At 37.5% G+C, this 19,277-nt stretch overlaps 1 protein-coding gene across 18 annotated transcripts in view; it reads left to right on the top strand.

Moving 5' to 3' along the window:
- DLG2 (discs large MAGUK scaffold protein 2) overlaps window positions 1-19,277 on the top strand; it is a 2,068,078-nt gene that overhangs the window by 1,388,680 nt on the left and 660,121 nt on the right. For all 18 annotated transcript variants that reach the window (XM_082343299.1, XM_082343288.1, XM_082343300.1 and 15 more), the window contains one exon: window positions 1,040-1,090. In XM_082343299.1, coding sequence (XP_082199425.1) covers window positions 1,040-1,090 — 51 coding nt within the window. The remainder of the gene's footprint in view (window positions 1-1,039; window positions 1,091-19,277) is intronic.

Here is a 19,277-nt window from a genome sequence, read left to right as displayed (position 1 = left end):
GTAATGGGGCTACCTGATCCTTGCCTTCCAGAGAGCTCTCAATATGCAAGAACTATATTTAAATTCTTCTAAAGAAGGGACAGTAAACTGAAGTTAGAACATTACAAAAATTATGGCTTTTTGGTTGAAAATTAGATTTTTCTGGCTGATTTCTAAATATTAATGATGTTGCCAAGACATATATAAGAAAAAAGAAACCGCCTATTCAAGAATTTTCTTGCTCAGAGGTTTTGCCTGGCTGAGGAGGGCTCTGTGATAGATAAAAGTGGGAATTGAATATTTGTTAGATTATTTTAAAGTAGCTCTTCATATATTCTATATTCATGTCTGTTGAAATCTAAGGCATATGTTTTATGTTGCCTGGCTATATTTAAAATGTTTCTCTCTGTAAGTTTAAATAAATTTAAGGGTTGGTTGAATGGTGAAGATGCTTTCTCACTAGGAATTTCAGACATGTCCTCGTTTTTTCTTTTCTCATTGCTACTGAAGGCATGGTTACATGGTCCAGGGCTTCCCAACAAATATAACAAGAGGATAATGGGGATAAATTACCTGAGCTTGAACCAATAAAGAAAAGGCATTTCTTATCTGACATGGTCATTCTTAATGCTGTTTTACAGCCAGAAATGTCATATGGTTGTGCTGCCCTTGCCACTAATTTCTTAAGGTCATATTTTAGTGTCTCTTCATGGAAAATTTTAAAGATATTAGGAAATTTTTTCCCCTTGTAACTGTAACATTGCCCCTAGTTGGTTTATTCTTTGTAAACTCACAGTGCACATTTTGTATTGTTTCCTCTCCCCCAAACATCACAAAATTCTAAGAGATGCAATAAGTGTTTCTTTCTAGATTCTCACTCATATTTTAGAATAGCTTGGATTATATTTCATTTGGATGAAAACATACAATCACAAACATCAATAAAGTGTGGTTTATTCATAGCCAGGATGAAATTTAACCCCCTAATGTTATGTAAAATGCAGCTCTCTCCTCCTCAAAATGTATTTAATCTTTCTCTCTATTTTTTTCATATTTACAGGTCAATGGGACAGAAATTGAATATGAGTTTGAAGAAATTACACTGGAGAGGGTAAGTAAAAAACCCAATAATCCAAAACCCTAATCTTGCATTCCACATTCTGCATCCTAATGGGTTGTCTTGTGAAAATGTGCAATTGTGTCTTATACCCTGGAAATTTCTAACAGCACTCACAATGAGAATATTAATGAAATGCTTTCAGTGGAGGGCATGGAGACAAGCAGACCGAATCACCAGAATGTTCAGTATGTAAACTACATTGCCAGGATTTGGAGAAATGAATAGGAAAGACAAATATTCAGTGAGCTTGTATGATACTCTTTTCCTGTTGTTTTCGTTATAAATGTTTTTCTATACATTTTAAGATATATTATAAAATATTTTCGTTTATGTGATATTAATACTATCTTCATAACTACCATTACCATGCATTTTTTAGTTTAAAAAAACAAGTGATGGATTTTAAAACCTCCCCCATAGAGAAAAACATAGCAACCCTGCAGAGCTCTGCCAGTGTATTATTAAGACCTTGGCATGGGTTTGACAAATTAGGGAAATTCTGTGTACCATAACCCAAATATATAGATATTTTACAGAAGAACAAAAGAAAGGCCAAAGACCACCTAGAAAAAAAAATGACTGAAAGGTATTAACAGGACATTCATCAAAAAAGAAAAGGCCAATAACATCCAAAAACCTGCTCAACTTTATTATTAAACAAAGAAAACAATGGTACTAAACAGTTTTTGTCAACCCCATTGGCAAAACATTTAAAAGAAAGGTTAATGTTCACTGCCATTGAGTGGGCCTGGAAATTGGAGTAGCCATGAAAGAGCAGTTTAGAAACATGGATCAAAAGCTTTAAAATGGACACTTTTTGACCCAGGAGTTATAGAAATACACAAGTCTACAAAGAATGTTCATATTGGTATTGTTTATAATAGTGAAGACTGAAAAAGCCAAGTGTTTAATAATATATTATTATATGTCCACATAACAGAAAATTGAGTTATATTAATAGTATTTTAGAAAAATATTTAATTACAAGGATAGGAGGTCCAACCAGACTCTATTATTAAATTAAAAATCAAGTTTAAAAATGACATTTAAATATAATCCAATAAACACAAATAAAGCTATATATGAATAATACACATTCACAAATATTTACATAAAGCCTGGAAGGATATACACCAAAATGTTAAAAGTGGTTAACTCTTCTTAAGGATTTTTGAGTAGTTTTTAGTTACTTCTTTTTGTTTATGTTTATTTCCTACACTTTCCATAATAAATATGTAATACACATATATTAAAAAATAAAAATGTAAGTATTTTTCCTAAGCTATCATTCAAGCATGAACTCAGACTCTAGATCTACATTTACATGTATTTTTCCTTTTCAGTTTACTGATAATTCACTTTCCTGAGTCAGGGAATTTCTCACTTCCAGCCTAATTTTTATTGTGAGTGGCTTTAAAAGGAAATTTACATTAAAAGTTAAGAGTTTGACAGATGGGTTCTTTAAAACTTCCATTATGAACTTTGATAAAATTTTAAAGGCATGTTAAATGGAGAAAAGTGAGGTTTGTGGAAAATTAGCCCCAATGAGAAAAGAGAAGATATTTCTCCTTCTAAATTATTAATCTTCTCTCTGGAATTAGCTACATAAATTGTGGGATGCAGTGCAAAATGAAACCGTGAGGCCCTTGTTTAAAAACTAGTAAGAATTAAAAGATGGCAACAGCAGGAGCCTTCTAAATGTAGGACCTTGTTCAGCTACACAGATCTCATGCTTATGAGGCCAACCTCTCTGTCTCTGAACCCCACACATATATACATCTTGACTAAAATGCCATTTAGTTACCCTGGCTTTACAAGTCAGAAATAGTTAGAAGCTAACATTGGTTTGAGGTAGAACATTCTCTAGGAGTCAGACAATTGTGGGTGCTAGTATGTGTTCTGATGCTTACTTGCTTCATGAGACAGCTTGCCATCTCACTTCCCTTACTTCCTGCCCTAGGGTTCCTGATCACACTCTGAACCTTGTCGTGGCCATTAGCTGTACCCCCTCCAAGACCTCTGTGTCAAGCATCATCTTCTCAGAACACCACCTCCTATCTGCCCTTAACATTTATTCTACTGCCCCCACTCCCAAAATTCTTCGCCCCCATTGGGACCTCGAATTATTGATTTCACCATTTACCTCCTGTTTTCACCCTTCTTTATGCCCTCCCCTTCCTCCTCCCCTATAGCATATGTTTCCTGGTCCCATCACTCTAATTCTCCTTCTCGCACGCTCAACATTTTTTTTTCCTCTCTCTTTATTTGTGTTCATCCAGCAAACTCTCAGCCCTTGTTAATCTACCCTGGTTAAACCTACACCTTCCTACTTACTCCATGCCAGCACCTGGGTAACTGAACATAGCTAGAGAAGCACCTAGTCATCTCACTTTAAATTTATAACTATTGGTTTCAAATGAACGCTCAAAACACCCGAGCAAGTCTTATAAATTTCTTTAGAAGAATCATTTTCTCTTTCTCTGGGAAAAAATTTCATATCTCATTTGCTTCCCTCAAATCTCAAACACTCCCTCCCTCATCCTCTCTCTTATCTATTGATCTCTCTTCATGTGGCCTTGAGAAAATCCAAGCAATCAAATGAAAACCACCTTACTTTCCTACCACCAGGTCCACTAGTGTGCTCTCCCTGTTACAATGAAGGAATTTTCCCTGCTGCTTTCCAAGGCCAGCTCTTCACCTGTGACCTGGTCTCCATAACCTCTTATCCATTTAAGGACTTTGCTTCTGGAGTTTTCTCCTCTCTCTCCTGAAATATCAGTTTCTCTCTTGCTTTTTCCCAGATAAATTTAATTTAATTTAATTTAATTACATCTATTACATGATGTAATATCTCTCATCTTAAAGAAAAAGTATGTCCCTTGACCCAATGTTCCCCACCCCCATTATTGCCTCATTACTCTATTTTGCTTAACCAAAAATCTAGGGAAATTGTCTATTTGCATCAACTCCACCTTAGTACCTCCTTTTCTTATTTTAACCTATTTCATGTTTTCATTCTCACAGTAGTCCTAAAACAGTCCCTATCAAAGTCACAGCAGGTTCCATCTTGCTAAGTACAAGCATCAGTTCACAGTCCTAACTGACTTCTCAGCAGCATTTGATGCAGCTGTCACTGCCTCCTTTCTCAAAGATGTTAATTTCTCAGCTTCCAGAACAAAACACTCTCCTGTTTATTTACCGTGTCTTCAGTGCCCTTTCTCAGTCTCCTCACCAGCTTTTCCTCTAATTGTTGGAACACTCCAGAAACCCAGTGCACAGACCTCTTCTTAATCTCTCCTCATTCCCTTGGTTATTTCATCCAGTCCCATGGCTTTAAATACCAACTATCAACTTCAGATTCCCAAATCTGAAGTCATGACCTCTTTCTCACATTCCAAATGTGTACAGCTAGCTGTCCAGTTGGCATCTCTCCTGAACATTAAGAAGATCTTCTAAACTTGATATATTCCTAACAGAATTCATGATTTCCCTGCACTCACTATCCTTAGGGCCAAAGCTGCTTCTACCCTAATATTCGTCATCTTAACTAATTGGTCTATTATTTTCCTTGTAATTCAGGCCCCCCAAAATAATAATAATATCTAGGAGTCCTGTATAATTACTCTTTTCCCTCAGTATCCAGAACAAGTCCTACTGGTGCTACCATAAAAATATATTTCAAAATCAGTTGCATCTTACCACCTGCTCTGCTGAATCCTGGTCCAAATCAATATCATCCCATGCCTGAACCACTGTAATAACTTCTACTTTTGCCCATTCTTCTCCACAAAGTAGCCAGAGTAATCTTTTTCAAAATATAAACCAGATCATACCACTTTTATTCCTAAAACCCTCCGAGAGGTGATAATTACACTCATTATCATCACCTACAAGGCTTTATACAATCTGACCTCTGCTTCTCCCTCCAATATTATGCCCTAACCATCAACTTCTAGAACATTTCACTTCAGCCATACTGACTTTCTCATCAGTCCTCAAATGCCAAGCTTTTCTCACCTCGAGGCCTTTATATATGGTATTCTATATGCCTGGGAAAGTCTCCTGTCAGCTCTTTATAAGGTTTGCTCATTTCATCGTTTAAATGTCAACTCAAATGTCTCCTTCTCAGAAAAAATCTTTCCTTTGTACCCCATTTAAAGTAGTGCCAGCTTCCCTATCACACTTTTTTCCTTTTCATAGCTTTATTCTTTTATAATTGTACTTACTAATATCTGAAATTCATAGTACTTATTATTGTTTACTTTGTTAGCATCTATGTCCCCCCTAAATATATACTATATATAAATATATAGTCAACTCTATATCCAATTTGCCTAGAACAGTATCTGGAATGTAGTATGCATTCGGTGACTATTTGGTGGATGATTGGATTACGCCTGTGCTCTGCCTCTGTAAGTACAGTGAAGTAGAGACACATGGCCTATGTTTGACTCCTGGCTCTATCACTTGCGGGTCAAGTTACTTTGAGCTGAATACTTAACCTTTCTGTGCCTCAGTTTCCACATCTGAAAATGAGGCTAAGGTATTTGTAATCACCTCCTAGGACTCTTGTGAGTATTACATGAGTTAAGATAAAGGTTTAAAATAGCATGCATCATAATTATTCTTAACATTTCCTTTATGCTAATGTGGTAGTTCTCACAAGTGCTATTTATCAGGATCATTGTGGAAGCTTAAAACCTAGCTTCCCAGTGTCAATGAACAATTTACATTAATCTAACAAGAACTCCTTTCATACCAGCTTTCCCTTTTTTTTTCTTTTTTTCTTCCCCAGTTACTTGGTTAGATGTCAGACATCCAATGATGAAGTTATGGTCTTTGCTATATGTGTTTGCAGCTTACACTTTTTCTACGTTCCATCTCTATAACATTTAATTTAGTAATAAACTAACCACCTTTAGTAACATCCCTGTGAGGTGGATATTGCTAACTTCATTTAACACATTAGGACATTCATAATTTAAATGAGTTGAAATTAAACTCAGAAATTAACTCACTTGTCAAAAGTCACAATCTTAGTAAAAATGGAACTAGGATTCAGCCCCATACCCAACAGACATGAAAACCTAAGCTCATTGCCACTAAGTTAAACTGCACCAAATTAAGCTCAAGTGTTTTTTCTCCAAGAAACTTTTCTTGACTTCCCCTCTTAGGAAAGGTGCCCCTTCATAAATTAACACAAGGAGAGAATTTCTCACACTAAATGATGAATAAAATGTCTTTTCCGCTGATCTGTGAGTTCTCTGATGGAAGGAATTTTATTATAGTGTTCTTTATATTACTATGATGATATACAAAGAACAGGGAAAGCCACTGGACAATTTGAGGACAAGCTGATGACTCCTCTCCTAGAGCATCACTGGTCAATGCATTGACCACTTGCTACACATGGCGAATCCCACACATGTCTTCTGTACATTTAGGTGTTGAACACTTTCTGAACAAGGGCATCGGGCACAGTCCTTGTTTCATAAAATTTCACCACCTGGGGGAGGACACAGAGAAGTAACTAGGCAGAAACCATAAAGAAGAACAGAATGCTGTGGCTACCAGGCCCAGAATGCAGTACTTTCCTGAGGCAGTATACCTGAACTTGGGTTAGGAAAGGTGAGCGGAAGCTAGCCATGGAGAAGGGAGTAGAAGAAGAGGGCCTCTCAGGAAACAGCAAGTGCAAATGTTCAAGGGTCCATGGAAAAGCAACATGCTGAAGGAACTGCAAGTAGTTCAGGATGACTGACTGCATTTCAAGGTATGAAGTAGGACTCGGAGAGAGAGAGAGACCAGGCTGGAGAGATGGAGAGGACTGGGAATATAGATGCCTTGGATAACATTTAAACTTAAATTTTAAATTTTATCTTGAAGGCAGTGGAGAGCCTTTGGAGAATTTTAAGCAGAAAAAGTGACATAATCATACTTGTGGTTTCAAAAGATCACTTTAGCTGCAATATTGGGTGTACATTTCATGGGATTCAGGAGATGATGCAGGTATGCCATTTAAGACGTATAATTAATGGCTAAATTCTGTCAATGGTGATGAAAGAGGAGATGATTCAAAATATGTTAAGAATGTTAGAAGAACAGATTCTGATGTTTTGTAGGATGGGAAAATGCTAGGGAGAGCAAGGAACTCAAAGATGCCTAGACAATAATCCAAGAAATTCATTACACAATCTGGGCCTCTCAGCGATGGACACCTGTGATATTTCAAGCCTTTCTGACACCCTCAGCTCTTGTGACATTAACAAAGGTAGCTGAGTATAAAGTTCATGCCTCTGAGTGATTTATCCATTATCCATGTATGAAGTTAATAGATTATGTACCCCTAATATGATTTGTATCAAGAGAAGCTAGTTGACCCAGCATGGATAATAGATTCATCATGCCTTCATAACCCTGACCAGCATGCATGACTACAATTTAGCAGAGATGTTGAAGTGACTATCTGACCATCTGCCGACCCCTACCCCCAGCCTCTAAAAAAAAACAACATTTGCAGTGCTTTCCTGACAGCTGCAGAATTTATGACCATGGGACACTATACGAATGTTCTGTCTGACAAGTCAGGGATATTCTTTTGCAATTTAAAAAAAATCAAAGAGTTGAGCCATCTTCCCAAATATAAATCATTGACTTTTGTTACTTATTATTTGACCCATGCTAAAATAAACGGATTTATAGGGCAGAGAAAAGTGACTGATTTATTGCACCCTGCAAATTCCTACAGATGAACTGAGTTTGGGGTATAAGGTGGGTAATATGGGAATTTTTTAAACAGTATTTGTGAACCGCAGGTAAGAAGTGACCCATTAAAATTGTCTACTGATGGACTTTCCAGACTCATCCAGGTATCAAATTAGTTAGAAATTCATTGGATGTCTGAATCACTTAGGCTAAATTTATTTATCTCACACTATTGAGTTTTCATGAAGATGAAAATTCCTAAATTCAAATGGAATTAAGGGTCTATTGCTTAAAGTAATGTAGAGGCTTTAGGTTTCTAAATGTCTGATTTTTTTCTGGGTCTCTTTAGCTATTTCAAATTAGTAGTAACAGGAACAAAAATCCAGAGTCCTGAAGATATTTGAGGGGGTTTCATATAGTCAGCTATAGCACAGTCTTATTCTATTTTAGTTAAATAATTTTTAATGCTAGATAATTTTCTTAAATTTTATGTATTTCCAATTATCAGTATATATTTTAGTGTGTTTGAAATATATGCACATGTGTATATTTAAGGACATAGATACCATCCAAACCTAAGTGTGTATTTAGATATAAAAACATTTAATATGTATGAATTTTGATCAAAGTTTTATTGGCTTTGTGGAAGGTATTGCAAGATTTATAGAACAAAAATAGATTCACATAAGCAGTAAAAAGAAGCACAGTCTTTGAACTCAGACCTTATTTTGAATCCAGAATCAGCCACTTTCTATGTGACCTTGAACAAGTGACAACCTATTAAGCCTCAGTTTTCTTCATGATGAATACGATACTGATATCTATTTTACAGCCTTGCTGTGAAAAATAGAAATAACATATGTAAAATGCCTAAAATAGTTCATAGAACAGCATAGATTCTCAGTATTATTAGTTTTTATAAAGTGAATACTCACACCTTTATCTAAGCCTCATTATTTTTAAAGATGTCACTGTTGGTATAACTTCAGGCTATGATTCTAGGGCTAAGTCAAGTGGCAAATGTATGCTTTTCTTTCGTGTGTGTGTGTGTGTGTGTGTGTGTGTGTGTATGTGTGTGTGAGAGAGAGAGAGAGACGGTATTTACGGTAAATGATAAGCTCCTTAAGTAATCTCCAAAATGTATGTGTGCCCAATTATCAATGTGTTTTTTAAGCATGTTAAGTATATAAAAGGAGTCTGCCCTGAGTTTGCAGCCATAACTTCCTCTAGAATAACCCCACACTATTTGTTGCTCTAGCTTCCCTTCTTTGTTAGCTCACAAGAATTTAGTTCCCAGCTAGACAAGCATTACAGTGTTTTCTTTTGTTTTCAATAGCTTCAGGCTATGATATTTGCTTCAGATGCTCTATTACCTCCTTAAAATATTTTGTAGAGATATAGTGAGCAGCTATTCTTTTTGTTTGCACATTACAACTGGCAAGAAGAACATCGTCCTTTGGGGGAACTGCTCCTTGCCCCATTCCAACCACATCATTCTGGGAACAACTGCCAATCACAGTACCCGTGGTCGTATAGTTGATTGGTCTAGTGCTACTCATTGGAATTACCAGGCAAGCTAGTAAAAAATGAATACAGATACCTGAGCCGTGCCCTAGACCAAATAAATCAGAACCTCAGGAGTGTGGAACATGAGAAATCTTTACTCTTAAAACTTTTCTTAGGGATTTGATGTACAGTTTACAGACTGATACCTGAGCCAAACTGAGACAATAAGAGTGCTCCTCAAGATTTTTCGCCCTGGAGTTTGGGGGATGAGAGGTGCTGCTTTCCAGCTGTGCAGTATAGCTGTGAGATGTGAGGCGTGAGAGTGGCTGCCATATGAATTTCCTGCCTCATGGAGTAAGCTCATCTGAGAAAATGAGGCTTCCTGCCGAGAGAGCCAGAGACAGAAGATGACAAAGAGGGAGAGAAAGAGAGAGAAAGAATGGGAAGCATCCAATTTCTATGTTATATCTGTCCTAAAGACCCCACCAGACAGCCGCTCTGTTTCCAATGGCTAAATGAGCCCTTCCCTTAAATTCTTCTTAGCCAGACTAGTTCAAATCCATCATCCATAACTTGCCAACGAGTGGACTTATACAAATGTATCTTGGTGCTGTATTTTAGTTATCACTGTGTGGAAGTTGTTGAATAGGTCCTGCCCTAGGCTCATGCTGCCATAGCCTGTTCTCAAAATAAATGTCACCTTGCTTATATTTATCTTCTCTAAATTCTAATTGTGCCTCTTACTGCTGAGGTAAGGTCATAAAGCAAAGCTCTCCGGTAGAGAATGTTGTTGGCAGGTTGCAATAAACCTTAATACCCCAAAGCTTACACATACCATCCCCTTTAAAGTAACCCATTACTGTGTTTCAACTCCCAGAATTAAAGAACAATTTAAAAAAAGTGGCAAGTAAAGAGAATGCCTAGTGACAGGTCTATGAATTTAGGTCTCTACTGTCTAGAAACTAGACAGGTTTGGAAACTAGCAAGTTTTTGTACATGTTTGCAGTGTTAACTATTGGCCTCAGATTTCAGAAAAAAATTGACTGTTAGAAATATGGTTTACAGACATTTGGGTGGGTCATTAATCTAACTTTTCTTTAGATGTAAGCATCATAGTCTCAGGATTGAAGATCGCCTGGTAAACATACTTCAAAGGCCTGATATAGATGAATTGGCACAAAATGCATTTAGCTGAAATTCAGCTGCTGTCTCCAGCCTTCTCCATTTTCTTTATAGCTCCCAGCTGATTTATCTCCCTTCTTTCACCCCACACACCGTCACCAGAGTATTAACAAGTGCTCTCTCCCAGTTCCTTAGTCTGAGCCTTACTGCCCTCACATCATCTAAACTGACCAGTATATTTTCTGCTGCGAACCACTTGTTATACTATCACCCCTATCTTTTTTCAACATGGCTCTTGATTATTACAAGCACATCTGATGCTAGTATAATGGTACTTCTAAAACTAACAGCTTTTAGACAAAATCTACAATGGAAAGACTTGCACGGAAGTGACAAAGCTCCATTATTCCCACTTGAGTTTTCTAATCAGAGTAGATCTATTTTCCTGACTTGTATCAACGAGCTGTGGATGGTTAAGGAGGTTTGGCAAGGAAAGCTGTAACTCAGGGATGTCCTGAGACTTCAGGATCCTGATGGAGGTACTAGATCCTGAGACTACTGGAAAGCAAAGACCCAAGAAGCAATACAGGATGGGGACCCAGCAATCACACCTGAGTCACTGAACACTAGATCTTGAGAACTGAAAAGCTGGGGATTTTATTACTTGCAACTGAACAAACTCTGAGTGATGTACCTCTATTTTTCTGTAGGTCAATTATCAGGCTAGTAGCAAATGTAAACTGAGTCACTCTTAGTGCCTTTTTTCTCAAACACTTCAACCACCTCCGGAATTATCCCATAGTTCTATGGCCTTATACAGTGACAAGACAACCTACACATCGTTTGGCCATGTTTCCTCACAGGTGACCGCTGCAACACCCATAGTTCCTCTCTGAGTTGTCCCTTTCAGTCTGTCAGTTTCTGCTACACCTTTCCAATATAGGGACATTTGTCAGTTATCTACCCATTTCATTCTTTTCACCCCTTCCCTTTTGCTAACTGTGCCCGGATTTTAGTTCAGATGTCTGCCTTCTCCCACACAACGCATATACTGTGATGGAAGCTAAGGTGACTCTGAACTCAAGGGGTAGGTCCTTATTGATTTAAGCCAATGAGCACTGATAGAGGCCCTTAGCCTCCACCAGTGGTGACTATGCAACCTAATCCAGTACAATCACAGTGAATTCTGTGACTCTTGCTTAGAATTCTGAGATAGAAACCCACTCTTTTCCACAGTCATGAAGTGAGGGAGCCTATAGCTCAGATAATAGCTTGGAGCCATTTTATGACCAGAAAAGGATTCCAGCTTTAGAATGAAGTACCATTTTATATGGCAGAGTAGGTAAATGGGATAGAAAACAGTCTTGGTGACATCCTGAGACCATGAAGCAAACCATCTCTGAAGCACTCCTTCTGAATTTTTGTTAATCTCCTTTATTGTGTTAGCCAGTTTAAATTGTGAGTTTTGTTATTTGCAACTAAACAAATCCTAAATGACATAAATGGGTCATGAGACTCTTTAGGAAACTGTTTAGGGCCCCATCTTCTTAGACATGCCTCAAAATCATTTATCTTTGAAAATTATTCTTTCTCCCTTCTCATTCCAGTTCAGTGAATCTCTCCCCACCCTGCCCCCCTCCCCATTTGGGAAGCCTCACGCTTATTCCCTCTGCAGAGGACTCCTCTTCCCCCTTTTACTTCCTCCAAAAACCCTTTAATTTCTTCAAAGGACTTAGATTTTTAGAAACAAAAGCAGGGAGATCTTTGCAGGCTGCTTCTGATTTCAACTCCCTCTTACCTCCCCCTACAATGAATAACTGCTTTAATGGGGAGAAAGGGAAAGGAAAAATACAGGGAGAAGAAAAAAATACTAGTATCTCAAAATAGAGATACACAGTAGGAAAACTGAAAGTTATTTCAAGCATTTGAGAAATGATTAGAACTAGTTGATTTAAAAGCTTATATTTTATCTACTTAGCTTGATGAGCTTGATGCATTTTTATACTTTCAAATCATCTATCCTTTGGAGAAACAAAATGTACATAATATGAAAATTTTCATAGATACCAGAACCTCCAAGGTGTATTACCTAGTTTTATAGTTTAAAAATGTTTGGACTGTATAGACTCAGCATAAGTTAAACAAAGCACATTTAGTCATTGAGAAGGATGTCACCTTGCATTTAATTCAGGATCACCAACTAGGTTCTACTGATCCTAATATTGCTCTTCACACCCTCACTATTTTTGCCTGAGAAGCTCTTACTCAAAACCCAGCTTATGTGTTACCTCCTCTGAAAAGCGTTGTCAAGTTCCCCAGTCAGAGTTAGCTTATCCATCCTTTTCATCACCTCAGGGCTTTCTCATCGTCCACTGTGTTCATATCCTGTCTACCTTTTATATAAATTTTGAGGCCCTTAGAGGCTAAAATCCTTTTAATTTGGCATTTTACATCTGGCTGTTTTTAATCACTAGAATAACAAAGTATATCACTAACAGAACCACTAGAAGAATATTTAAGTCTTTTGACAAGATATAGAGATTTGATTCTCATCCTGATTGTGTGTGTGTATACACATACATATATATATATATACACATGCACATACATGTATAAATTTTATGTACATTTTGTGATATATACATTTCTTTCATGTATTTGTATTTACATGTGTTTGTAGATGGATGGATAGATAGATAGATAGACAGATAGACAGACAGATAGACAGACAGATAGACAGACAGATAGGATCTTCTTTTAAGCCAGAGCCGATGCTCATGCTCTTACTAATGCTGGTGCCACACTAAGTGTATCAACATCATTTATTGAAATTTTAGCTTTGTATGTTACTTACTCTTTTTTGGTTATCTCAAATCTTAGCAATTAGTCTATTACATAAGTTTTAGGGCCTCTCTTTTACAGAGAAGCAAACTGTAGGTCAACGAAGTTAAGGCATCTATCCATGGTCACAAAACTAGTATATGGTAGAGCTGGTTGATTGGTCTTCAGTCACTATGAGGTGCCATCAGTAAGCATGAAAAATATGGAAGACTTTTTGGAGTAAGATATTCTCAGACCAGTCATGATATATTCAGATTACCTTTAAGGTTTATATATTTATCAAAAGGAAACACTAAGCCAAATGGCAAAATGGCTTAGGTTAGCATCAGAAGGCTGAAAGCAGCTTCAAGCAAAAGACAAAGACAGTCATAGGTGGATGGAGATGCCTTTATTTCTCCGTAGGATTATTTCTTAATGTTTGAGAAATAAGCCACACCCATCTCCCCTGATTTACTTAAACTTTACTCAAAGCTCAGTAATGCTACCCTAACTTGGGAAAAACAACAACAAAAATGATACCACATCTTGCAAATTTAGCACTCTCCTAATTCAAGAAATCCAATTCAAGCAGTGTTCCAATTGTGCTTTTAAAACTTTCCTCCTGAAAATATACCCAGGTTTTATGAAGCTAAAATTGGTGAGGTTGGTAGTTCTACTATGCATACAGTATTATTATTTCACTCAATTGATATACACATTCTGATACATCTCATACTTTAAGATTACCTCATTATTTCCAAAATTTTTTTCAGATATGTCTTTTCACCCTTCAAACTACCCTGTGAATTAGGAAAAGAAAACTTGCCACTCCTCATTTTGCAAATGAGGAAGCGAAGGCTCAGAAAATGTTGCCATAGGTTTCTCAAGGTCACTCAATACAGAGCAAAGGCTGGTCTAAATCACACGTTAACTTCTGGCCTTGCTCATTTGTCTCCATCTCTTGCTGTTTGGGTTTTGTTTTAACAGCAAACAAATCCAAATAATTGGCCTATTCAGGTAGAACAAACTAAAAATATCAAAATGTGGTCATTAATTTCTCAAACTAAGAGATCAGAAGAAAACTTTCTCTCATGTCAAATTGGATTTTAAATCACCCCAAATCACTTAAACTTGCTTTTCTTAAAGCAACTATCATAAATGTTTAGACTGATGAGAAGCACTTCCGAATACCGAGTTTTTATCTTCCACTGCCAGTAAGTGGGAAAAACCCTTTAACCCTCTAAAGTTTGAACGTCACTGTTTAATATTTCTTATATTGATTTGAATTCTCTTTTAGTAATTTCTTCCAAACTATTTTAACAACATAACAAAGTATTTCAGGGGTGGGCTTTACAGCCATTTAGGCTAAGATCAAACTGTGGCTTTACCACTTACCAACTTTGTGAATGTGACCAAGTCACTGAGCCTGTCTGTACCTCAGTATACTCATCTGTAAAATAGGGATGATAATGATACCTCTCTCATAGGATTGTTGTGAAGACTAAATGTGTTCATAAATATAAAAGGAGGTACTTAAAACAGTGCCTGGCCCTAATAACTACTATACAAGAGCTAGTAATTATTATTTTTACTGGTCTAGTTCTCTTCGTGTGAGAGGCCTTGAATTTTAACAAAAAGGAAATCAACATCTACTTTGTCCCTGGACTCCTTCTTCTGCAGAATCACCACTACTCCCCTATTTCTTTAATTATTTCCTACACAGTCTTCTTCCTCTGTCAATGCTCCTGACTGTTACCTTCCATCCTAAAATTTTCTTTCATTCTGCAGATATGCATCGATTGTGATGCCTGGAATTCATGCTTTGTTCACTCAACAAGCATTAATTGAGCATCTCTTCTGTGACAGGTGTATTAGAGGCTGTGAATAAGTAATAAATGAGATAGTCTCTGCCCTCAGAGAGCTTAAGAGCCAGTAGTGGAGACAGACATGTGAATGAGAGTCATTACTTCAGGGAGATCTGTTTACTACTGTGGAGTGTTGACCAGGCTTGTCATCTTCTTGTTTTATACAACTATCTATGACATAAGCCTGAAAAAAAGAAAAGTGCTTTTCATACTTTCCTGTGGTAAAATGAAAACCCAGGCCTTTTCACTGACCGCTTATTACAGTGAGTGTTTCTTAGTTCGTGGTATGTTTCTCTGTGTCTGCGTTCAACGATAAAATATACAAGTGGCAAAGTATTTTGTGAGGGCTATTTATTACTGCTTCAAAATTAAACTCATGTCAGTGTTATTTAACCACCTTCCCTACAAGCATGTTACTTTAGGGACAGGCTGTCTTCAGCCTGGGCTGTTCCAACAGAAATTACAACACATGCTTTTCAGAGCAGTCTATCATTTTGGCAGTGCCTACAAGGATGCCCTTAGGTGAATGGACCAACTCCTGTGCCAACACTTGAGGATGCAGTTGAAACTCAGTACACTGCTTTGCTTGGACCACCTATGCATCACTCAGATTTGGCTGTTCCTCTGAATAAGCAGGGGATTTCTTTTTCAAATATATAGAAAAATATTCTGGAAATCTGAACTATGTGATTCAATTTATTTGTGTTACTTTATGTAATCTTTCTTGCAGCAACTCTATGAAGTAATTATCATCATACTATCTTGCACACTGAGGCATTGAGTGATAGATTGATGTGTCCAAGATTGCACAGTTCGAAAGGGGATACAGCAGAAATCTGAACTGAGATGGGTTCAATGCTATAGGTTCCCAAAGAACCTCTTGCTCTATAATTTCAGTGTCTCTCCACCCATGGTCAAGGCTGCCTGTGTTGTTGTTTCACATGGCATGGTGATTTTCCCTTTGGAAAGCTTGGCATTTGAACAGCTGATGTGAGGATTCTTGCCTCTGGTTTCCAAAGCGATGTTTCTCAACTTGAATATAGTGTCTGCATTTGTGCTCAGTGGGGAAGGAAGAGTAATGACATTAATGACATTAAGTGAAGGCAGCACTGACTGTGAAATCAGTTACCTTTTAAATCTCAGGGTTCTTGAATTAATGAATTAGTCTTAGAAGGCTGTGTATCATTCTTGGAATTCTGAGAAAAGAAATTGAGTATTAACCCAGTTCACATCCATAATGCACAATTTATAGTCACATGCAGACTCAGCCATATGGTGGAAACATTCTTTCATTCTTTCAGATTATTTTATGTTGGTTGCCCCACATACAGCAGGTCTTCTAACTGACTTGTCTTCTGTGATCAAAATAATAAAACATCTGTTGATAATAACCTTGAGAATAAATTGGTGTTTCCCAATCTTGCTTGAGCTATAAAATGTCTACTGTAATAATGAATACAGGATGTGGAGACAACATTTTAAATGCACGCGTGCATGCGCACACACACACCCCCCCCTCCACACACACACAATTTGATCATGTCACCTCAAAAAAAGTATGCACACCAGCATTGCTGAAACCTCATTCACAGAAACAGCTTCACTGTGAATACGTGGGGCTGCTTTTTAATGGTAGAAATATGTTTGTGAGTTCTTAAAAAGTCTACAAAAGGAGATTAAATAACCATACTTAGGCAGTTTCCTATGAAGCATGTCAAAACTGCATAGTTTAAAAACCTCAGGAGAAAGTTGAGCCTTCTGAACATTTATAAGCCACCAAAGAATTACCAGGGCCCCAAACCATCACAGAATTTCCTGGCTGTCTGGTAAGTTGCCATAGCCGACATAGTTGCAGCCAGAAACATACTCTGTGCTGGAAAATCTGTGATTCTCATCACAAGCTCCCCCTTGCACGTACTGGGCCCACAGTCTGGTTAGAATGAGAACGTGGAACATTTTGTAGTGTTTTTATTTCTGTTGTGCCCCTCTCCGTTCAGTTCTGTCCTTGGTATGAAGTTTCTTTGGGCAGACCAGAATCCTTCGTAGAAATTCCAAAAGAAAAATTCAGTGAAACATTTCCACCTTCTGCTTTGGATGAGTGTAGTCAGTACAGTAGACCTTTCAGCTCCCGGCAACTTCGAATCTCCTGTTTTATTGGGCCTGAGTGGAAGTGCACTAAGTTTTAACAAGTGCTGTTACCCACTTGCCTTGCCACATAGAGCCCTCCAGAGACTTTGCCTTGACCGTAGACACAAATTAACTGTTAGCCAACTGCAGAGTTCCTGACCCAGTGTTTCCTGCCATACATTAGCTGAAAAATCTCAGTTCGAACCAATTGTTTCCTGTTCATTATTCTGCCTCTTGAGTTCACTGTTAAAATTTTGCTCATTGCCCTTTCCCAAGTATACCAAGCCATATCCTTCACTTCTTTAGAAACTGGCCCACTAAATGAACAGAATAGTTTATAATATGCCATTTACTTTTAACATACATGTGATGATTATACTAATAAAAGCTCCTAAGTATTTGAGATATACTATTGAGGCCTCCATTATTTTATTTGAGCTCTACAACAAATAACAATTTAGCTTTTTTTATCCTCGTTGGGAAGATAGGAAAACTGAAGATGATAGTACTTAAGTAACTTGGATTTAAAATCATTGCTATTCTGGGGCCAGAATTCAGTCCCAACTCATTTGATTATATCTGTGCAAGTCCTGTTTCTTGCTATAAACCTATGTGTTAGCTGTTATTAAAAACCTTATACAGATGAAGAAACTGAGTTCAGGGATTTACCCGATGTTCAAGGTTTATTTGAAAAAGCCAGGGATAGAGAAAAATCATGCACTGTGTATCTCTAGAGCATTCTAGTATTATCCTTCTCTAGTATTCTCATCTTGGGATTACCATCTATTTAGCCAGAAAGCAGCTCTTACTGTTCACACCTAAGCAGCCACTGAGTCAATTCCACCTCTTTAATCCCTTTCAAATCCACCTATTTTTCCCCAGACACACTACCTACTTCAGGCCACTATCGTCTCTCACCAGGATTACAGCAGCCTCCAAACTGGTTGTTATGTCCCAGTCTTTAGCCCCCTTCAGTGCATTATCCACACTGTAGCCAGTGTGATCTTTCTTACCCTAAAGCATGACTGTGATACTCAGTACTCCACATTGACTTTTAGGTAAAATCCAACCTTCTTGGCTCAGCATCCAAGGCCTTACATGTTCTCTCTACCTCTCATTTAAGCTCCAGTTCATCCCTTATCATTCTTTCCTTGCGTCTGTATTCCACCCACATGGTATGACTTCAAATTTCCCAAACGCACAGGATTCTCTTTTTCTCACCTCCTCTTTCCTACGAATGCTCTTCTCCACGCCCCACCCCATTTGCCTCACTAATGCCTGCTCAAACTTCATGTGGGAGTTTAGGTATTATCTCCTTCTAGGAGCCTTCCCCAGCACATCCCTAAACTCTCAAGTACCTTCTTCTTCTATTGGTTGTTTGAATGTCCTCTAACAAGAAGACTTACAGTCCCTTTTTCAGAACTTATGAGTTGACGTCCCTTGGTAGCTGCTCAAATTAATATTAACAGCCCCAATTTTTTTATCCTTCAAAAAAGAGTACATTTAATTAAAGAGAAAAAAATAGAGTGACCTAGTTGCCTTCTCTGCCACAATTGTGCAGCCATTCATTGGTACAAATTTTCCACCCTACCAGAATCCACCTAGAGATGGAATCAGATGTTGAGTCTCTGCTGGTTTAGCGACATTCATTCAGTCAGTCAGCCTATAAGTATTTGTTGATCAACTGTCATATATTATGTACTATTTAAGTCTCAGGACATATAACAGCAGGCAAAACAAATAAAAATTCTTACCCTTAGAGAGCTTATATTCTAGTGGTGGAGACTTTAAGTACATTAAATAAATAAGTAAAATGAATACTATATTAGATGTCAATAAGTGCTCTGGAGAAAAACTGGTGCAAATTTATATTGACCTCAGTTGCCGTAAGAGATAAAAGCCATTTAATGTTTCCCCCTGAAATAGGAATTGTCATTTAAAATGGTCATTGTTCTTCATCCCTTGACTAGTATGGATGAGTGATGTGATAATTACTCCCTACTGGATGGACCCCAGGCACCTCCAGAAAAGTGGAA

This window comes from Balaenoptera borealis, assembly GCF_965194805.1.
Source record: "Balaenoptera borealis genome assembly, chromosome: 11".
NCBI classification, from domain to species: domain Eukaryota; kingdom Metazoa; phylum Chordata; class Mammalia; order Artiodactyla; family Balaenopteridae; genus Balaenoptera; species Balaenoptera borealis.
Note: the sequence above shows the minus strand (reverse complement) of the source record. Positions and strands in the feature narration are given on the sequence as shown.